The sequence below is a fragment of the Balearica regulorum genome, chromosome 3 (assembly GCF_011004875.1).
Source record: "Balearica regulorum gibbericeps isolate bBalReg1 chromosome 3, bBalReg1.pri, whole genome shotgun sequence".
Taxonomy (NCBI): Eukaryota; Metazoa; Chordata; class Aves; order Gruiformes; family Gruidae; genus Balearica; species Balearica regulorum.
This window is the reverse complement of record NC_046186.1, coordinates 70,628,594-70,642,765: the sequence shown is the minus strand read 5'-3', so window position 1 is coordinate 70,642,765 and position 14,172 is coordinate 70,628,594. Positions and strand designations below refer to the sequence as shown.

Sequence of the window (14,172 nt, the reverse complement as noted above, 5' to 3'; positions counted from 1 at the left end):
GTAATTTTTAAACCAGGAAAAAAGAACATTTTAAAAGTATATGAAGTTATGCCTCAAAATCCTATAATACTAAAGAAAAGCTGTTATTTATAAACTTCTTGACCAAACTCTTTGGGAGAACTCAGAATATACTTTAGTGAACAATCGAACATTAAATCTACGACTTGTCAAATCTACACCATGATTTCAGATGTGTTAGTATTTGATTTTGTTTTTTCGTAAGCTTCTTCAAGAAATCAAAATAGCAAAATAATACTAATGATAAGCTACATACTGCATTGCACATATTACATTAAACGCTCATTTATTGCAGTATATGCGATCACAGTAGCGTAGTTTAAAATGTCCATGATATTTAGACACAGTCATGTCACAAAGAGGGAGACACATTCAGTACAAGTAAATTCATGTGCTCTGTAGGAGGAATATGAATTAATGGGAAATAAATCTTAAAGGTTAATGAACCAGATTTTTCCCATATTAAATATCTATTTAAATAACTGTATTTAGCATTGATCACAAATGGGAACTGGTGAGGAAATGTTTTGCTTAAACTTGTTGCTCATGCAAAGTTACCTGCTTTTCTATACTATTCATGAAATATTCTGAATGATTTAAAGGACTGAACATCAGCACATATGAAAAATATTTGGCTGACAAGCCTCAGAAAAAGAGATTTGTAATAGACTTGCAATCTCTAGGCATTCCTCATCTGACAGAGTAAAATTTGTTTTGTAAAATCCAAACCTCAGATATGGAACCAACACATATTTGTTACATTTGCTACAGGAATCTTTTCCTCACACCCTGTACTTCACTTCTCTAATGAATAAATCGTACTATACAAACAGTATCTGCATCATAATGAATGCCAATGCAAACATTGGAAACTACCATTGCTACATCAATTTTCAATTAATGTTTCAAAAACTGCTGAAGAAATGTGTGCAAACCTATCCACATGCACAAATAGGAATAAATCTGTGTAACCACTGAATTTGTCTCTGCAGGAAGATACATGTGGGAACAGGAAGGAGAATGTGAAATTTCAGAGATACTCTGTAATAGCAGGCCCACTCCTCTGCCCCAATTTAATTCCTAAATCCTTAAGCACCTAGGTTTTCATATTTCTTCCTGTTAATGACTATTTTTATGACTAAAGTCTGAGGGACTCAGCCCTAAGTTTTACATGATTAGTTTCATCACACAAATTAATTTAGCATTCACTGTTTAATGTTAGACGTTACAGGCAATATTAGTGAAAACATACAGTGACTGTTGAAGCAGAAAACCGCCAGTCAGATTTTCCTCATCATGCAGTCAAGATGGACATTAGCTTAAATTTTTTGTGTGTCAGTGACTAAGATACTGGGAGCCTCTGCTTTCCCATTTGAAAAAGACAAAAAGACACAGAATTACTTCGTTCGCTGATGAAAATGGATGAGGTTCTTGCATGAAGACCAACTTACATTCTAAGAACAAACTACCATCGCCGACAGCATTGTGTGTGAGCTGTAAATCTTGATATACCCATTTCTTTTTTTTTTCCTTTCTTTGCTATAAAACATCATTTTGCAAGTTCAAAAGTCTTAATGTAAATAATGCCCAGGTTTAATTCAGCAATATAAAAGCATTGTGTAAGTATAATTTTAAAATGTTCACCCATTCTTAGTTTATTTTATTTGATATCCATCCTCTGCTTTTGTTTGTTGATGTGTACACCCTTTTAATGGAAGTACAAAATGAATAATTTATTTTGGTACGTATTTGTTGTTCTCTCTATTTGGTCAGTTTGAGTTTACAACAATACTTCGGTGAGTACAAATACTGAAGTTATCCCTACACCTGGGAACAAAAACGTTATTTGATGGGATAAACTAATATACAGTCTGTGTTCCCAAGCTTTGAAACTATTGTTTCCCAACACTTTCACCACAGATGACAAAGGCAATAAAAGGCATATGCCTCTGCTATTTTACAAAAAGGCATATTTTTTCATCTTCTTTACTCATCCAATCCACTACCTAAAAAATCAGCATAGGCAATGAAATGAAAAAACATTTAAGTACTTGTCATTCTGAATGGATGTAATGTTTACTTTTTGACACATTTGGTGTAACATTGCTCTGTATTTTAAACTTAGACTTTGAAAAGATGCCTCAAAAGATACCGAGAAGCGTACTTAAATTATTTCTATGTCTTTGAAGGCTGAGACTGAGAGGAGGGAGGTCCAGTTCTACAACCTTAGAGAAATATGAATAAATAACATGTAATTAGAAAACTTTTTGTCCTATTACACATGCATATACCATTTATCATTAGTAGAACTGCACAGATACACAAAAATTAAACTGGATGGCCAGAAGATAGATCACACTCATTTGATAGATTGTAACCCCATTTCTGCAAGTGGGTGGCAGAGAAGAGATGATTTCCAGTTGCTGAGTCATCAGATTCCCAAGTCAGAATCACAGAAAGGATTCAGCTGGGGTTAGGGAGACAGAGAGCAGAGGGACAGTTGCAGCCTAGTGCTAACAGCTGACCCAAAATGAAGCTGCATTATACCACCTGCTAGTTACCATACCTGCAGCTCTTTCCTCCGTGTTCATCCCCTGTGGGACATTGCCCTGCGGGTGAGGGCACAGGTTGTGCTAGGACTGTTTTACCTCAGTCCTTCTTTGAGCTGATGCTAAGTGCTTTACCTGTCTTCTGCTTGTAAAAGAACACAACTTTGAATCAGGAAATATAATTTTAAAAAAGGTAGCATTCTATTGTAAGAGCAAGAGAGAATAAAAAAAGTCATAGCTCCTTCCTACTCCCTTTTGTGAAGTTGAATTCATAGAACCATAAAAGTGTTTAAGTTGGAAAAGACCTTTAAGATCATAGAGTCCAATTATTAACCTAACAATGCCAAGTCCACCACTAAACCATGTCCCTAAGCACCACATCTACACATCTTTTAAATACCTCCAGGGATGCTGACTCAACCACTTCCCTGGGCAGCCTGTTCCAGTGCTTGACAACCCTTTTGGTGAAGAAATTTCACTGGTACTCTCATTTCATTTACCCATTTTGTTCATTCTTATTTATTTGTATCCGTATTCTCAAACCCATTCTTAACTTTACAGTTAAGATTATTTTTATAATTTACTTGATAGACTTCACTTAGTTATTGAACTAGTTTCTGTTTCAATTAGAGCACAACTGTTTAGAAGAAAAGCATACACTAAGATTTTAAAGATTAGAAGTGAAGAATCTTTCACTCACAGCAAACACTGAAAAAGTGTCACACCCTGCTTTCTATTTCCAAACTATTAATTGTTTTTTGGTTCTACTTAACACAATCAAATCAGTTCTGCATTTCCATTTCTTTTAAATCACTACCCTTCACAATGTCAGAAACCACTCTTTTTTTTTAATCCTTCTTTGTTCTACCCTGCCGAAACCAGGACATCAACCAACACAGTATAAGAATGAAACTCTACCTTAGTAGAGTTTCCTTTCCTTTGTCATCAGTAAACCCATCTTCCAAATTGCTGCAGTGAAACTCCATCAATCTTTCCTTAGAAACCATTAATTTCTCCTGGTTTTGAGGTTTCATGCAGTTAATCATGAGTACTTTTCTAAAAATATTCAAACTTATTCGCGATGGAACATTTCTCAAGATAGCCATGGTATCAGAGTTACAGATGCTTTAATTATAGTTTTTAGGTTTTTTTCTTATTTCCTCCTGGTTTTTATTAATCATTTTACTAGATTAGTAAAAATGGCAACCATTAAACTTTTCTCCAAAAATAAAAGGACAGAAACCCAGAGTTTTCCAACTGTAGCCAAGAAATAGCCAATTTGAAGTGAAGTGAATTTTGAAGCCTGCATATACCGAGTCAAATTCCGCACACTAATTCTGGATTGATGGTGAGAAACAAAGACAAAATTCAAAACACCTTCCCCCCAGCTACCCTTTTTTTCCCCAGGCTCAACTTCACTCCTCCACTCCCAGCTCCCCTACCTCGCAGTGGCGCAGAGGGATGGGGAATGGCTGGTCCAGTATGGGGCAGCCCCAGCATCTCCTCACAGAGACCGTGCTGCAGACCCCCGCTGCCGGCACCTCAACCCCTGCACCCAGTCCGGTCCCACACCTGCCTCCATAGCATCTAACCCCAGTGGAACTTCACTGGCTTTAACAGACACAGGCCCAAATGCAGAAGCGTGTATTGCTGGTTCTCTGCTATCAGTATGAGGCCAGCGCTTTACGGTGTTCCTCGCTAGGTACTATTTTGGCAGGTGCTCCATGTTTTATTGGGTTCAAAGGCGAGGGCAGAATGCAGACAATACTGCCTAAAAATGGGTCTCCTTCCAGGATTTTTCCTTATCACATTTCAAAAGCCTCCAGACAATGGAGATGTTACAGCTTTCCAATTTCTTTTGAAATAATAAAAACCACAACAATCTTTTACAAGAATCAAATAACCTAAATATCAAATTTCTGGGTTATAATTTGGAACACGAGTGCCAGGGGAGTCCTGTGCATTTCACAGACTCATCAATATTTCCTACAGCTGTGATGAACTCAGAAAACTACTTCCACACTTTCCAAAAACATGACTACAGAGATTTAAAAGCTTAAGCTTTAAAAACAGAAAAAATTTGAATGGCATGGGTCACTTCTGTTGAGTCTAATCTCTATAATTTATAAAAAGTGCTTCTCCTGTGGGGGCATAACAGCATAAATGGAAGCAAAGGGAGCTAGTCTATATATCTGACTTTGGCAGGGAGGCACACTTGCTGACAGCCATCAACACAAGTACCACAGAAACAACTTTCCTGTTAAAGGGTGAATTAACACAGACCAATTACTACAGGGTAGCTCAGGTAGCAAAAAGTGAGGGCTGTGGCTAGTTAACTTCTTGGTTTGAACGTATTTGATGATTAGCTTTCACAATATCAGAACCTTTAAGGAAATACACGCCTCGATCCCACAAGTCAAAAGGTCTACCTGGGCTTTCACAGCCCAAGGGCAGCAGCACTGTAAAGGTAGTATTCTCAGCTTCCAATCCAAAGCAAAATCTCTTCACTGAGCTGCCACTGCGACTTTGCCTCTTCCCAAGGATCTGTCAGTTATTACCAGCAAATTATCATTACATACACACAATGTATATACCTATCAATATGTACATACATCTACTTGTCAATTATTATGGGATATTATTAATTATTGACACAATACCATTAGGAAATAGAAGAACGTGAAATAAGAGTTCTTCTCTTCTCACACATGTTCCCAGCCTGCTTTGCTAACACTTTAGCAAATACTGAATGTCTTTCCCTCTTGGTGAAAGTAATTGGAGCACACATAGAGTGCTTAAGTTCTCTGCTGCATGGGGACCTTTTCCAAATTATTTCAAAGAGAATGAGGGACCGACCTCATTCCCAGCAAGGATCCACTGTTAAGAAGTCCTGAAAATGACCTTGTTCTTACAGTTGAATTTTACAATGCCAGTGCAGTTCATTTCACAGTAAATTATATTCCTCAGTAATGTAAACAAATGCTGTTGCTCAACCATACAGTCTCATTAGACCAAATCACCTGATATAGCGTTATATAGGCTTCCTACTTTGCTCTGTTCATTTCTGAGGGCATTATTAGCCAATTCCTTACACAGAAGCGAAAACAGTGCTCTTGCAGTGATTCCTTGCTCAATTTTCAAGTTCATTAATCTTCATGATTTAAAAATAGGCATTCCAAAGAGCACCTCTGGTGTTTAAATATTTTAATTTACTGGACTAATTGATAACTATGGTTAGAGCTGTGCTGTGTGAAAATTCTGGGAAAGTCCAAATAAAATCTCACTGCTTATGTTGTCAAATAAAGTTGGTACCAGTTGTAGCTTAATACTTTTAAAATTGTGTGTAAATCACTGTCTGTATTCTTCTAAAACCAAAAAAGGAGTTTTCGGTTGTGGTAAGAAGAAGCAACAATAGTTCCATGATAAATCCCAAGATGCATCAGGCAATTAATTCAGCACTGGATTCACGAAGGACTGTTTATGTTTGTAACCAGTTCAGGATGCCTCTATCAAACTATCAAACACCTGACTCAGGTTTCATTCAAATACACTGTATGTAATAAGGCTAATATTTCTGTTTCATAGAAAGCAGTTTCAAATAGTTCCTCTGGTTGAAATAGCAGCTACTGTGCTACCTTTCAGTTTGGGCCAAAGGAACAGGGCAGCTGCCCGTAGACGCCACTCACAACACTGCAGCTGACCGCTATCATGCTAAAATGGATTCATCCTCTATGGTGTACAGATAATGGGGATCCCTTTTTAAGTTTATGCCATTTTGCTCTGTCAAATCTGACTTATTCTATACTCCAGGGCCTGTACAGGCACAGATAAAAAGGTTTGATTTAAAGAAAAAAAAAAAAAAATTCAAAGCCATAGATTACCTTAGCCAGGTGAGTATTGATCCATTTTGTGAAAGTCCTTTTCTGCACTGACTCTTGCTCATCTGAGGAAAAAAGGAAATCAGTTTGATTAGATATTGCTGAATCCTTTTGGATTTACATGATGGAAGAATATTCTCTATTGACAACAAATGCATTCTGCAATTGCCAGAAATGCCACTATGTTTTCCTGAGACAGCTAATTTTGCCTGTAACTACCCATAATAAATACTTCATATTCTTACAATAATGCTCTGACACTTGACTATTTGTGGAGTTTCACAGCAAAGTTCAAGTCTTAATGAGTGAACAGTAAGACACAATTTCAAATCTGAATGCCAAGATAAACTTGACATCCAAGTCGATATTATATTTACCCAATGTCTGAGCACCTAGAACTTCTCTGTACTTTTTAAGTAGAACCCATGTCTCTGGCAGTTAAGTTGCTTTTAGTTAGAAAATCAACGAGAGACTTAGAAAAATACTCTTAGCATGTACATTTGAAAATGTTTGTCATGTTGAATTAAAGATTAGAAATTGCATTATCAAGCTTATTTTTCTCTGGGAGATCCAACCAGGGAGGAGCCATTTGCTAGTTCAGGCAGTTTCTGTACTGCTGCTTACTACCTCCCTTAGTCCTGTCTTGAAGCACTTGTCTGATTTATAGTGAATTTCAGTGATTCTCAGACAGTCCCTCAGGGACTGTTGCCAGCTGCATGGACAAAAATAGCTCCTGAATGAGCTCCTCCAACTTCAGCAGCCAGGGTCATGGCTGCAGAGGGAAGAGAGTCACAGCGCCATAACCAATTCATAAAGTCCTGTCCCTTCCTCATGGGGAACTGGGCTTGACACATGGAATAATCTCACACCAGGGGCATTCAAGTATTTATATTGGGGATTTTTCTTTCAAAAATGAAAGGAAATACCTATTTCACTGAAAAACAAATAATGTTATTACCAACATCAGTTCTGAACGAGCACCTTCATTCTCCTACAGAAAATCCAAATAAATAAAATTGCTGTTAAATATTTACTTTTTATACGAACACATGCATGTCCCAGAATCTACAGATGGAAAACCTAATTTTAGTTACTGCCTTTGCTACTCATTTGTGCAGTGCTGAATAGTGATTTGATCTCTTTCACATCTGTAAAATTAAATGGGAATATTCTTTAATCGCCTTTAAAGTTCTGGAATAGACGACTACTAAGTTTGCTGTGCTACTAATAATAAGGTCCCTGATTTACGCTCATGCAATGCTGCTCCACAGTGAGGGTACATAAAGATACAAATCACCACACAAGATTCATCAGCCAAAATGTTGTAAGTGAGACAACAATGGCTCTCTGTCCACATACGAGCTCCCAAAAATTGTCTGTGCATTATGACTCGGGGATATTTTCTTTATACATAAACAATATCTCACACATAATAAATACTAGAGGAAAAAAAGATACATACAGTCTCCAGCATCTATTACCAGATTAGCACACTTCATGTCTAAGAAAATAATTTTGCATTCTTTATTTTCCTTTCCTTTGATTTCATTGGGTAGGCTATCTTACATCATTTTAAAAACATTCATTGCATTCTCAGAATCTACTTGTTGCACTGACGGGCAAGTTACGAAAAACATCACTCAAAATACTGCACTGTGCTTCATTTAACACTGACTATTTTTGGAAGGGGCTGTTTTGACTTCATATGTGACAATTGTTTCTACATTCTGGAAAAGAGACTTCTCACTGTATGGTTTCTAACCATGAACAAGATGTTTCCCTTGTGACATACAGTAAATGTCAGCTGTGCTCTGACAAGCAATGACATATACAGGCAGCCCAATTAATTTCAACGGCAGTACCCGCACACTTGGATCGGGTTGTGCGTGAGTAGGTGTGGGAATGGAGACCGAGCTCGGACAGAATCAGTCCAGCTCTGGCTTCGTTCACACCTCTGGAACTTAAAATTCCCCGCAATCCCGATACAACAATGGTACGCCAAAAGAAAAGAAACAGGCCTTTAGAAGTCAAACTTCGGACCAAGGTAATGAGTGAAAACGATTCCCTAGTTTGTAGTTCCAGTGCATCTTGATGATTTAAGAAACAGCCTTCTGACAACACCTGGAAATCAGAGAACCAGCTCCTGGCTTCTCAACATTTAGCAGCAGAAGACATACTCAGTTTCAGTCATATCAACAAACAGCAGAAATAGCCTTTCAAAATAATCTCTTTCAAGGGAATTTATGTGAGCAATATATTCTTTATGATCCCAACAGCAACTATTAATAATAAAGTTTCCACTTTTTTTAGCAGTTATTTTGTATAGGCTTAGAAGGAACAGATTTTATGATTGTAAAATCTATGTCTGAACATAACCCAAGTAGTGCATTGATTTTACAAATTCCATTATAAATATGCTGTTTACAAATTTCCCTGGAAGCGAATGTGTTATTTTCATTGAACCGCTGTCAATTCTCTGCAGAGGTACTGTTTATCTATACCCACAAGACGCATGTGTCATACAGTTTCTTACGCTCTCCCCACTTGCAAGGGCTGTCAGCTCCTTATTTGCACCACTTACCCTGCCGGTACTGAACGAACCCGGGAAGCACATTTACCGACGTAACATTTCTGCCACCAGCACCTTTGTAGCGAGCCATAAGTGCTGCTGCTGCTGCTCCTGCTGCTGCGACTGCTACTCCTGTCTCATGTAGTGTGCAGCGTTTCTTTAGAATACAGCCAGAAGTAATCTTTCAAGAACAAAGCGATTTTTTTTCCTTCACTGGAAATGCAGGCCTCTTACACAAATCCCTCCACCTGCTCTTATCGGCGAATTCCCATGAAGCCAAACCTTAACAACATCTTTATATATTCTTGCAGAGATGCAACAGCCAGACAAAGCCAGCTGTATTGGAAGTAGCAGCTCTGCTGGTCTCACTGCCATCATCCTTCTCCACTGTTTTCCTGAGGAAAGATTTTATTATCCGAGCACCAGCCAATCCGCTGGCGGAAACCTCTGATGTCAAGAGCCTGAATAATTCATCCAGGGACTGGGACAACCCAACTACACTGCCGATATCCTAAAGCAGCAAGATGCGTGGCTGCAAAAAGCGATGCAGTCTTCTCACCAGTGCTTTTGTAACAATATACTGCTCAGTAAGCATAAAAATGGCTGAATGGCATAGCCCTTCTCTAGGTTGTCATACATATAAAGGAAATCAGCTTTTAAAAGCAAGCGCTTGGGTGCATCACTGCGTACTCGATTCAGATGTGGATGTCCTTCAGTTTTGCAATTGAAACAGTGAAGTGGAAGAAATAGCAAGCAATGAATGTGAACAGACATGTAGGCCACTTAGCTTTTAATAATATATTTGGACTGCTGTACAAAAAGGATGAAATATATGTAAAAATTCACAGAATTTTTGGAGTGCACCTAGATCAGCCTGAAACATACTCAGATTTCTGATAATATGCAGTACTTTCTATTTCATTAAATCAGAGCACCAGAGCATTTGAACAGAATTTGTTTTGCTCTGGTAGAATGAAGGTAGTTATGAAACTGTGGAGATTCGAATGTCGTTCACCCTCAGGGGCCAACAGAGTAGTACACAATATTGAAATGAGAATAAAAGGCCCACTTTTAGTACGCCATTACATGGCATGTAATGTAACGTAACGTATGGTTATAGAGGTCAAACTCAATTTCCTTTTTTACACAATTACTCTGACAAGACGATTCTGCATCTGAAAGAAATATTGCAAGAAAGTTTAGCTTTATTTAATCAAATGTCTCCCTTTAATTGGCTGGAAATGCCTTCATATTCTTACAAACCTTTTCTCTACTAAGACACCACCAACAGACTGCCTTTTTAGGTTGATTAGGAAAAAAAGGCAAATGTAATTGGATATATTGACTTAAAAACATTTAGAACAAATAATTTCAAAAGAGGAACAAACCCAATCATGCATCTCCAGACCGTTATGAATATGCTGATGAAATATTCATCATGCATGCATATTATAATGACTAGTATCATGCATATCATATACATAGACCAAGAGACAGAGTAGAGGCATGCTTTCTGGCAGAGCTTTTCTGAAGACAGGCTTCCTGAGCCGCACAGCCCCTGCCCGCCGGCTGTGGCAGCATCCCCTCCTCAGCCGCAGAGCTCCACGTGCCGCAGGCGCGCGGTGCGCAGCAGCAGCAGATCGCGCGTGGAGCGCCTCTTGCCTCGGGTGCTCGGGGATCCGATGGTGGGAAGGTGGCTGCAGTGCAAGGGTGGCAAATACAGGGTTCTGCTGCAAGGTGACACGAGGAGGAGTCTCGTGCACAGAGTGAGACACACGACAGAGCCGAGTTCACACATGTCTAATAAAAGCATCTTGATTGATTCTCAGTGACCTAATATTGTGGAGATTTTTTTTTGTTTCTTACTTTAGTGAACTTCAGTTCAAGTTCCTTACAGCTCCTCGATTTCAGCATCCTTTTTTGTCGTCTTTGGTTTTGATAGTTCTGTCCTAAAAAACACCAAGGAGGTGTTTTTGTTTGTTTGTTTTCCAAGTCTTTGGTGCCTTTAGGAATACTGCTAAAACAACTTGGAAGTGCAGAAAAGTGTGCCAAACCACCTGCAATGCTTCAAGATGTCACTTGAGAACACAACACAGCACAGAAAGTGGCAAACAGCACCCTGCTGGGAAAGTTTGTTTGGTCAGCAGTATGGCATAAATTCTCTAAATCTTTCAATAAGATATGGTATATAGCAATTTCCATCTTCATTAAGGACATTCTTAACTTAAAGGAGCTGTAGAAAAGCTTGCAGAGTCAAAGCAATAATATGGAGACTCTACTTATGAAATATTTGAAACTACACAGTTTAATCAACACCTCTAACACCTGGATTAGCCCATTCAGGAGTACTGCACAGAGGCAATGCAGGGGCATTTCTTTTCCTTTAAGTCTCCAGTTAATGTTTTTTTATGGGAAACTGCCAGGACAGTTTTTTGCTTTTTAAAAACAACAAACAAGCAAATAACTTTAGTGGCAGCTCTAAAGCAAATATATTGTTTGCAAGTAGCTAAGTTTAGTAGTAATGCTATGCACTTTAGGAAGAAAAAAAAAAAACAATGAGGGAGCTATGGGCAGTGGGAGCAAAGAAAGAGAGAGGGAAAAATTGATTTCAGCAGCCACTGCAATGCAGTTGACAAGACTTAGCAGTACTGGTGCAAAGAATGGCAATATATTTCTAAATACCTCATGCACTTAGGACTTTTCCATTTAAAAATTTTTGAGGAGAGAGACAGGATTTGCCAAAGTGTGGCTTTGGGATATATGCCTCTATTGAACATGTTTTATCAGAGACAGTCCCACTAACAGATCTGTTATCTAAACTTCCGAGCTTTGAGATCTAGGTGCACACACCAGCCATGCCCTGCTCCACCACTGAGCACCAGTCTGCTCCCCATCAGTTTTTTGCAAAAAGGAAATCCATGCTGTGATGGGTTGACCCTGGCTGAGGGCCAGGTGCCCACCAGAGCCGCTCTATCACTCCCCTCTTTCATTAGACAGGGGAGAAAAGGTACAATGAAAAAAAAAAAACTTACGGGTCGAGATAAGGACAGGGAGAGATCATTCTCTAATTATCATCATGAGCAAAACAGACCGAACTTAGAGAGGGAATTCATCTTATTTCTTACTAAGCAAAACAGAGTAGAGGAATGAGAAATAAAATCAAATCTTAAAACACCTCCCCCCACCCCTCCCATCTTCCCGGGCTCAACTTCACTCCCGGCTTCAACCTCCGCCCCCCCCAGCAGCACAGGGGGACGGGGAGTGGGGGTTACGGTCAGTTCATCACACGTTGTTTCTGCCGCTTCTTCATCCTCAGGGGGAAGACTCATCGTTCCCCCGCTCCAGCGTGGGGTCCCTCTCACGGGAGACAGTCCTTCATGACCTTCTCCAACGTGAGTCTCCTCCACGGGGTGCAGACCTTCAGGAGCAAAGTGCTCCAGCGTGGGTCCCCCACGGGGTCACAAGTCCTGCCAGCAAACCTGCTCTGGCGTGGGCTCCTCTCTCCACGGATCCACAGGTCCTGCCAGGAGCTTGCTCCAGCGCGGGCTTCCCACGGGGCCACAGCCTCCTTCAGGTGCCTCCACCTGCTCCGGCGTGGGGTCCTCCACGGGCTGCAGGTGGAATCTCTGCACCCCCTCATCCTCCCTCCATGGGCTGCAGGGGGACAGCCTGCTTCACCATGGTCTTCACCACGGGCTGCAGGGGAATCTCTGCTCCGGCGCCTGGAGCACCTCCTCCCCCTCTTTCTGCACTGACCTTGGTGTCTGCAGATGTTCTTACATCTTCTCACTCCTCTCTCTGGCTGCAAAAGCGCTCTCTAACTGTTTTTCTCTTTCTTAAATATGTTATCACAGAGGTGCTGATTGGCTTGGCCTTGGCCAGCGGCGGGTCCGTCTTGGAGCCGGCTGGCATTGGCTCTGTCAGACACAGGGGAAGCTTCTAGCAGCTTCTCACAGAAGCCACCCCTGTAGCCCCCCCCGCTACCAAAACCTTGCCACGCAAAACCAACACGCATGCACAAGGGCTAGAAGGCAACCAGTCATCCTTGGCCAGACCCCTACTAGGGAAAATGATGGAGATCAGCTCTCTGGACTTCACACCGGCATACACCATTGCTCAATCTAGAGGTAACCCTACTATGGTGGTTTGGGGGCCAAAGGTTTTATGTCATTTGGAAGAGTGGAAGTAGAGAGAAAAAACAGCACACTGGTGGAATAGTTACAGGAAACTGAAGTGTGGAGAAGCAGCCTCACAGCTGCAGAAACACTGCCCGCTGTGCAGCATGCTGCTGGGCAGCAATTGGCATGCTACTGAGAACTTTCTGCTGTTACTGTCTGCCTGAAATGTATTTAAAAATATTTTTAAAGTATTTTGATTTTACACATTTCTTATTGATTCCCTTAATTTCTAACACAGAGAAGGTGTCTATCCAGCCACTAGTTAGAATGATATACAGAAGGATTCAATTTATCACCCAAAGAAGCGTACATTTAAAAAAATATCTGAGTATAATCAAATGCAAGCCAAACAAATCAATGTCTCTTCTTTTGTTCTTAGTTAACTTATTCTTATACAAGCACATTAACCAAGCAGTCTCTCTGGAAGCACTAGCTGTGGACTCTGCAAGCAGTTTAAATTTTTGAAACCCAAAAGTTTAGCCAGCACCCAAAGAGTGTGTACTTTAACTGGGGCTGTTGGCTCCATCTCACAGCAGCACGCAGACTGTCACAGAATATCTTTATACTGTGGGACTTGGGAGACTCCCAGTCCTTAAATCTAAGATGATGCCCTGTTGTGCCCCTCTTCTCATATGCACCCGTGAAATGTCCCTGCTCCATCCAGACACACATGATCCCCCACTTCCCTGTGCTCTGGTTTTCACAGGAAGGAACAGAGCACGAACAGAGCGCGGCGCAGTGGGAGAATATCAATCCTTAGAAGGCAGGACATAGTTGAGACGTGACTGTACTGCCCGTAACCGCTCTTCACATTGATCAGAAGGGCTTCCCTCAGCATTTGGAGGAACTAATGAGAACAACATGCTTTCTACAGTGGATTGGAAGATATGCCCCAAATGTCATTTTTATGGCTTTGTGCATCTTTCCTGTACCCAGTACTTGCGGCACACTCACTCCTATTTTGTGTTTTGAGTGACTAA

General features: G+C 40.3%; 1 protein-coding gene across 1 annotated transcript in view; it reads right to left on the bottom strand.

Moving 5' to 3' along the window:
• The window catches only part of SYNE1 (spectrin repeat containing nuclear envelope protein 1), a 308,461-nt gene that overhangs the window by 248,692 nt on the left and 45,597 nt on the right, over window positions 1-14,172 (bottom strand). The window contains exon 3 of the mRNA XM_075748397.1: window positions 6,449-6,510. Within this exon, the coding sequence (XP_075604512.1) occupies window positions 6,449-6,510 (62 nt within the window). The remainder of the gene's footprint in view (window positions 1-6,448; window positions 6,511-14,172) is intronic.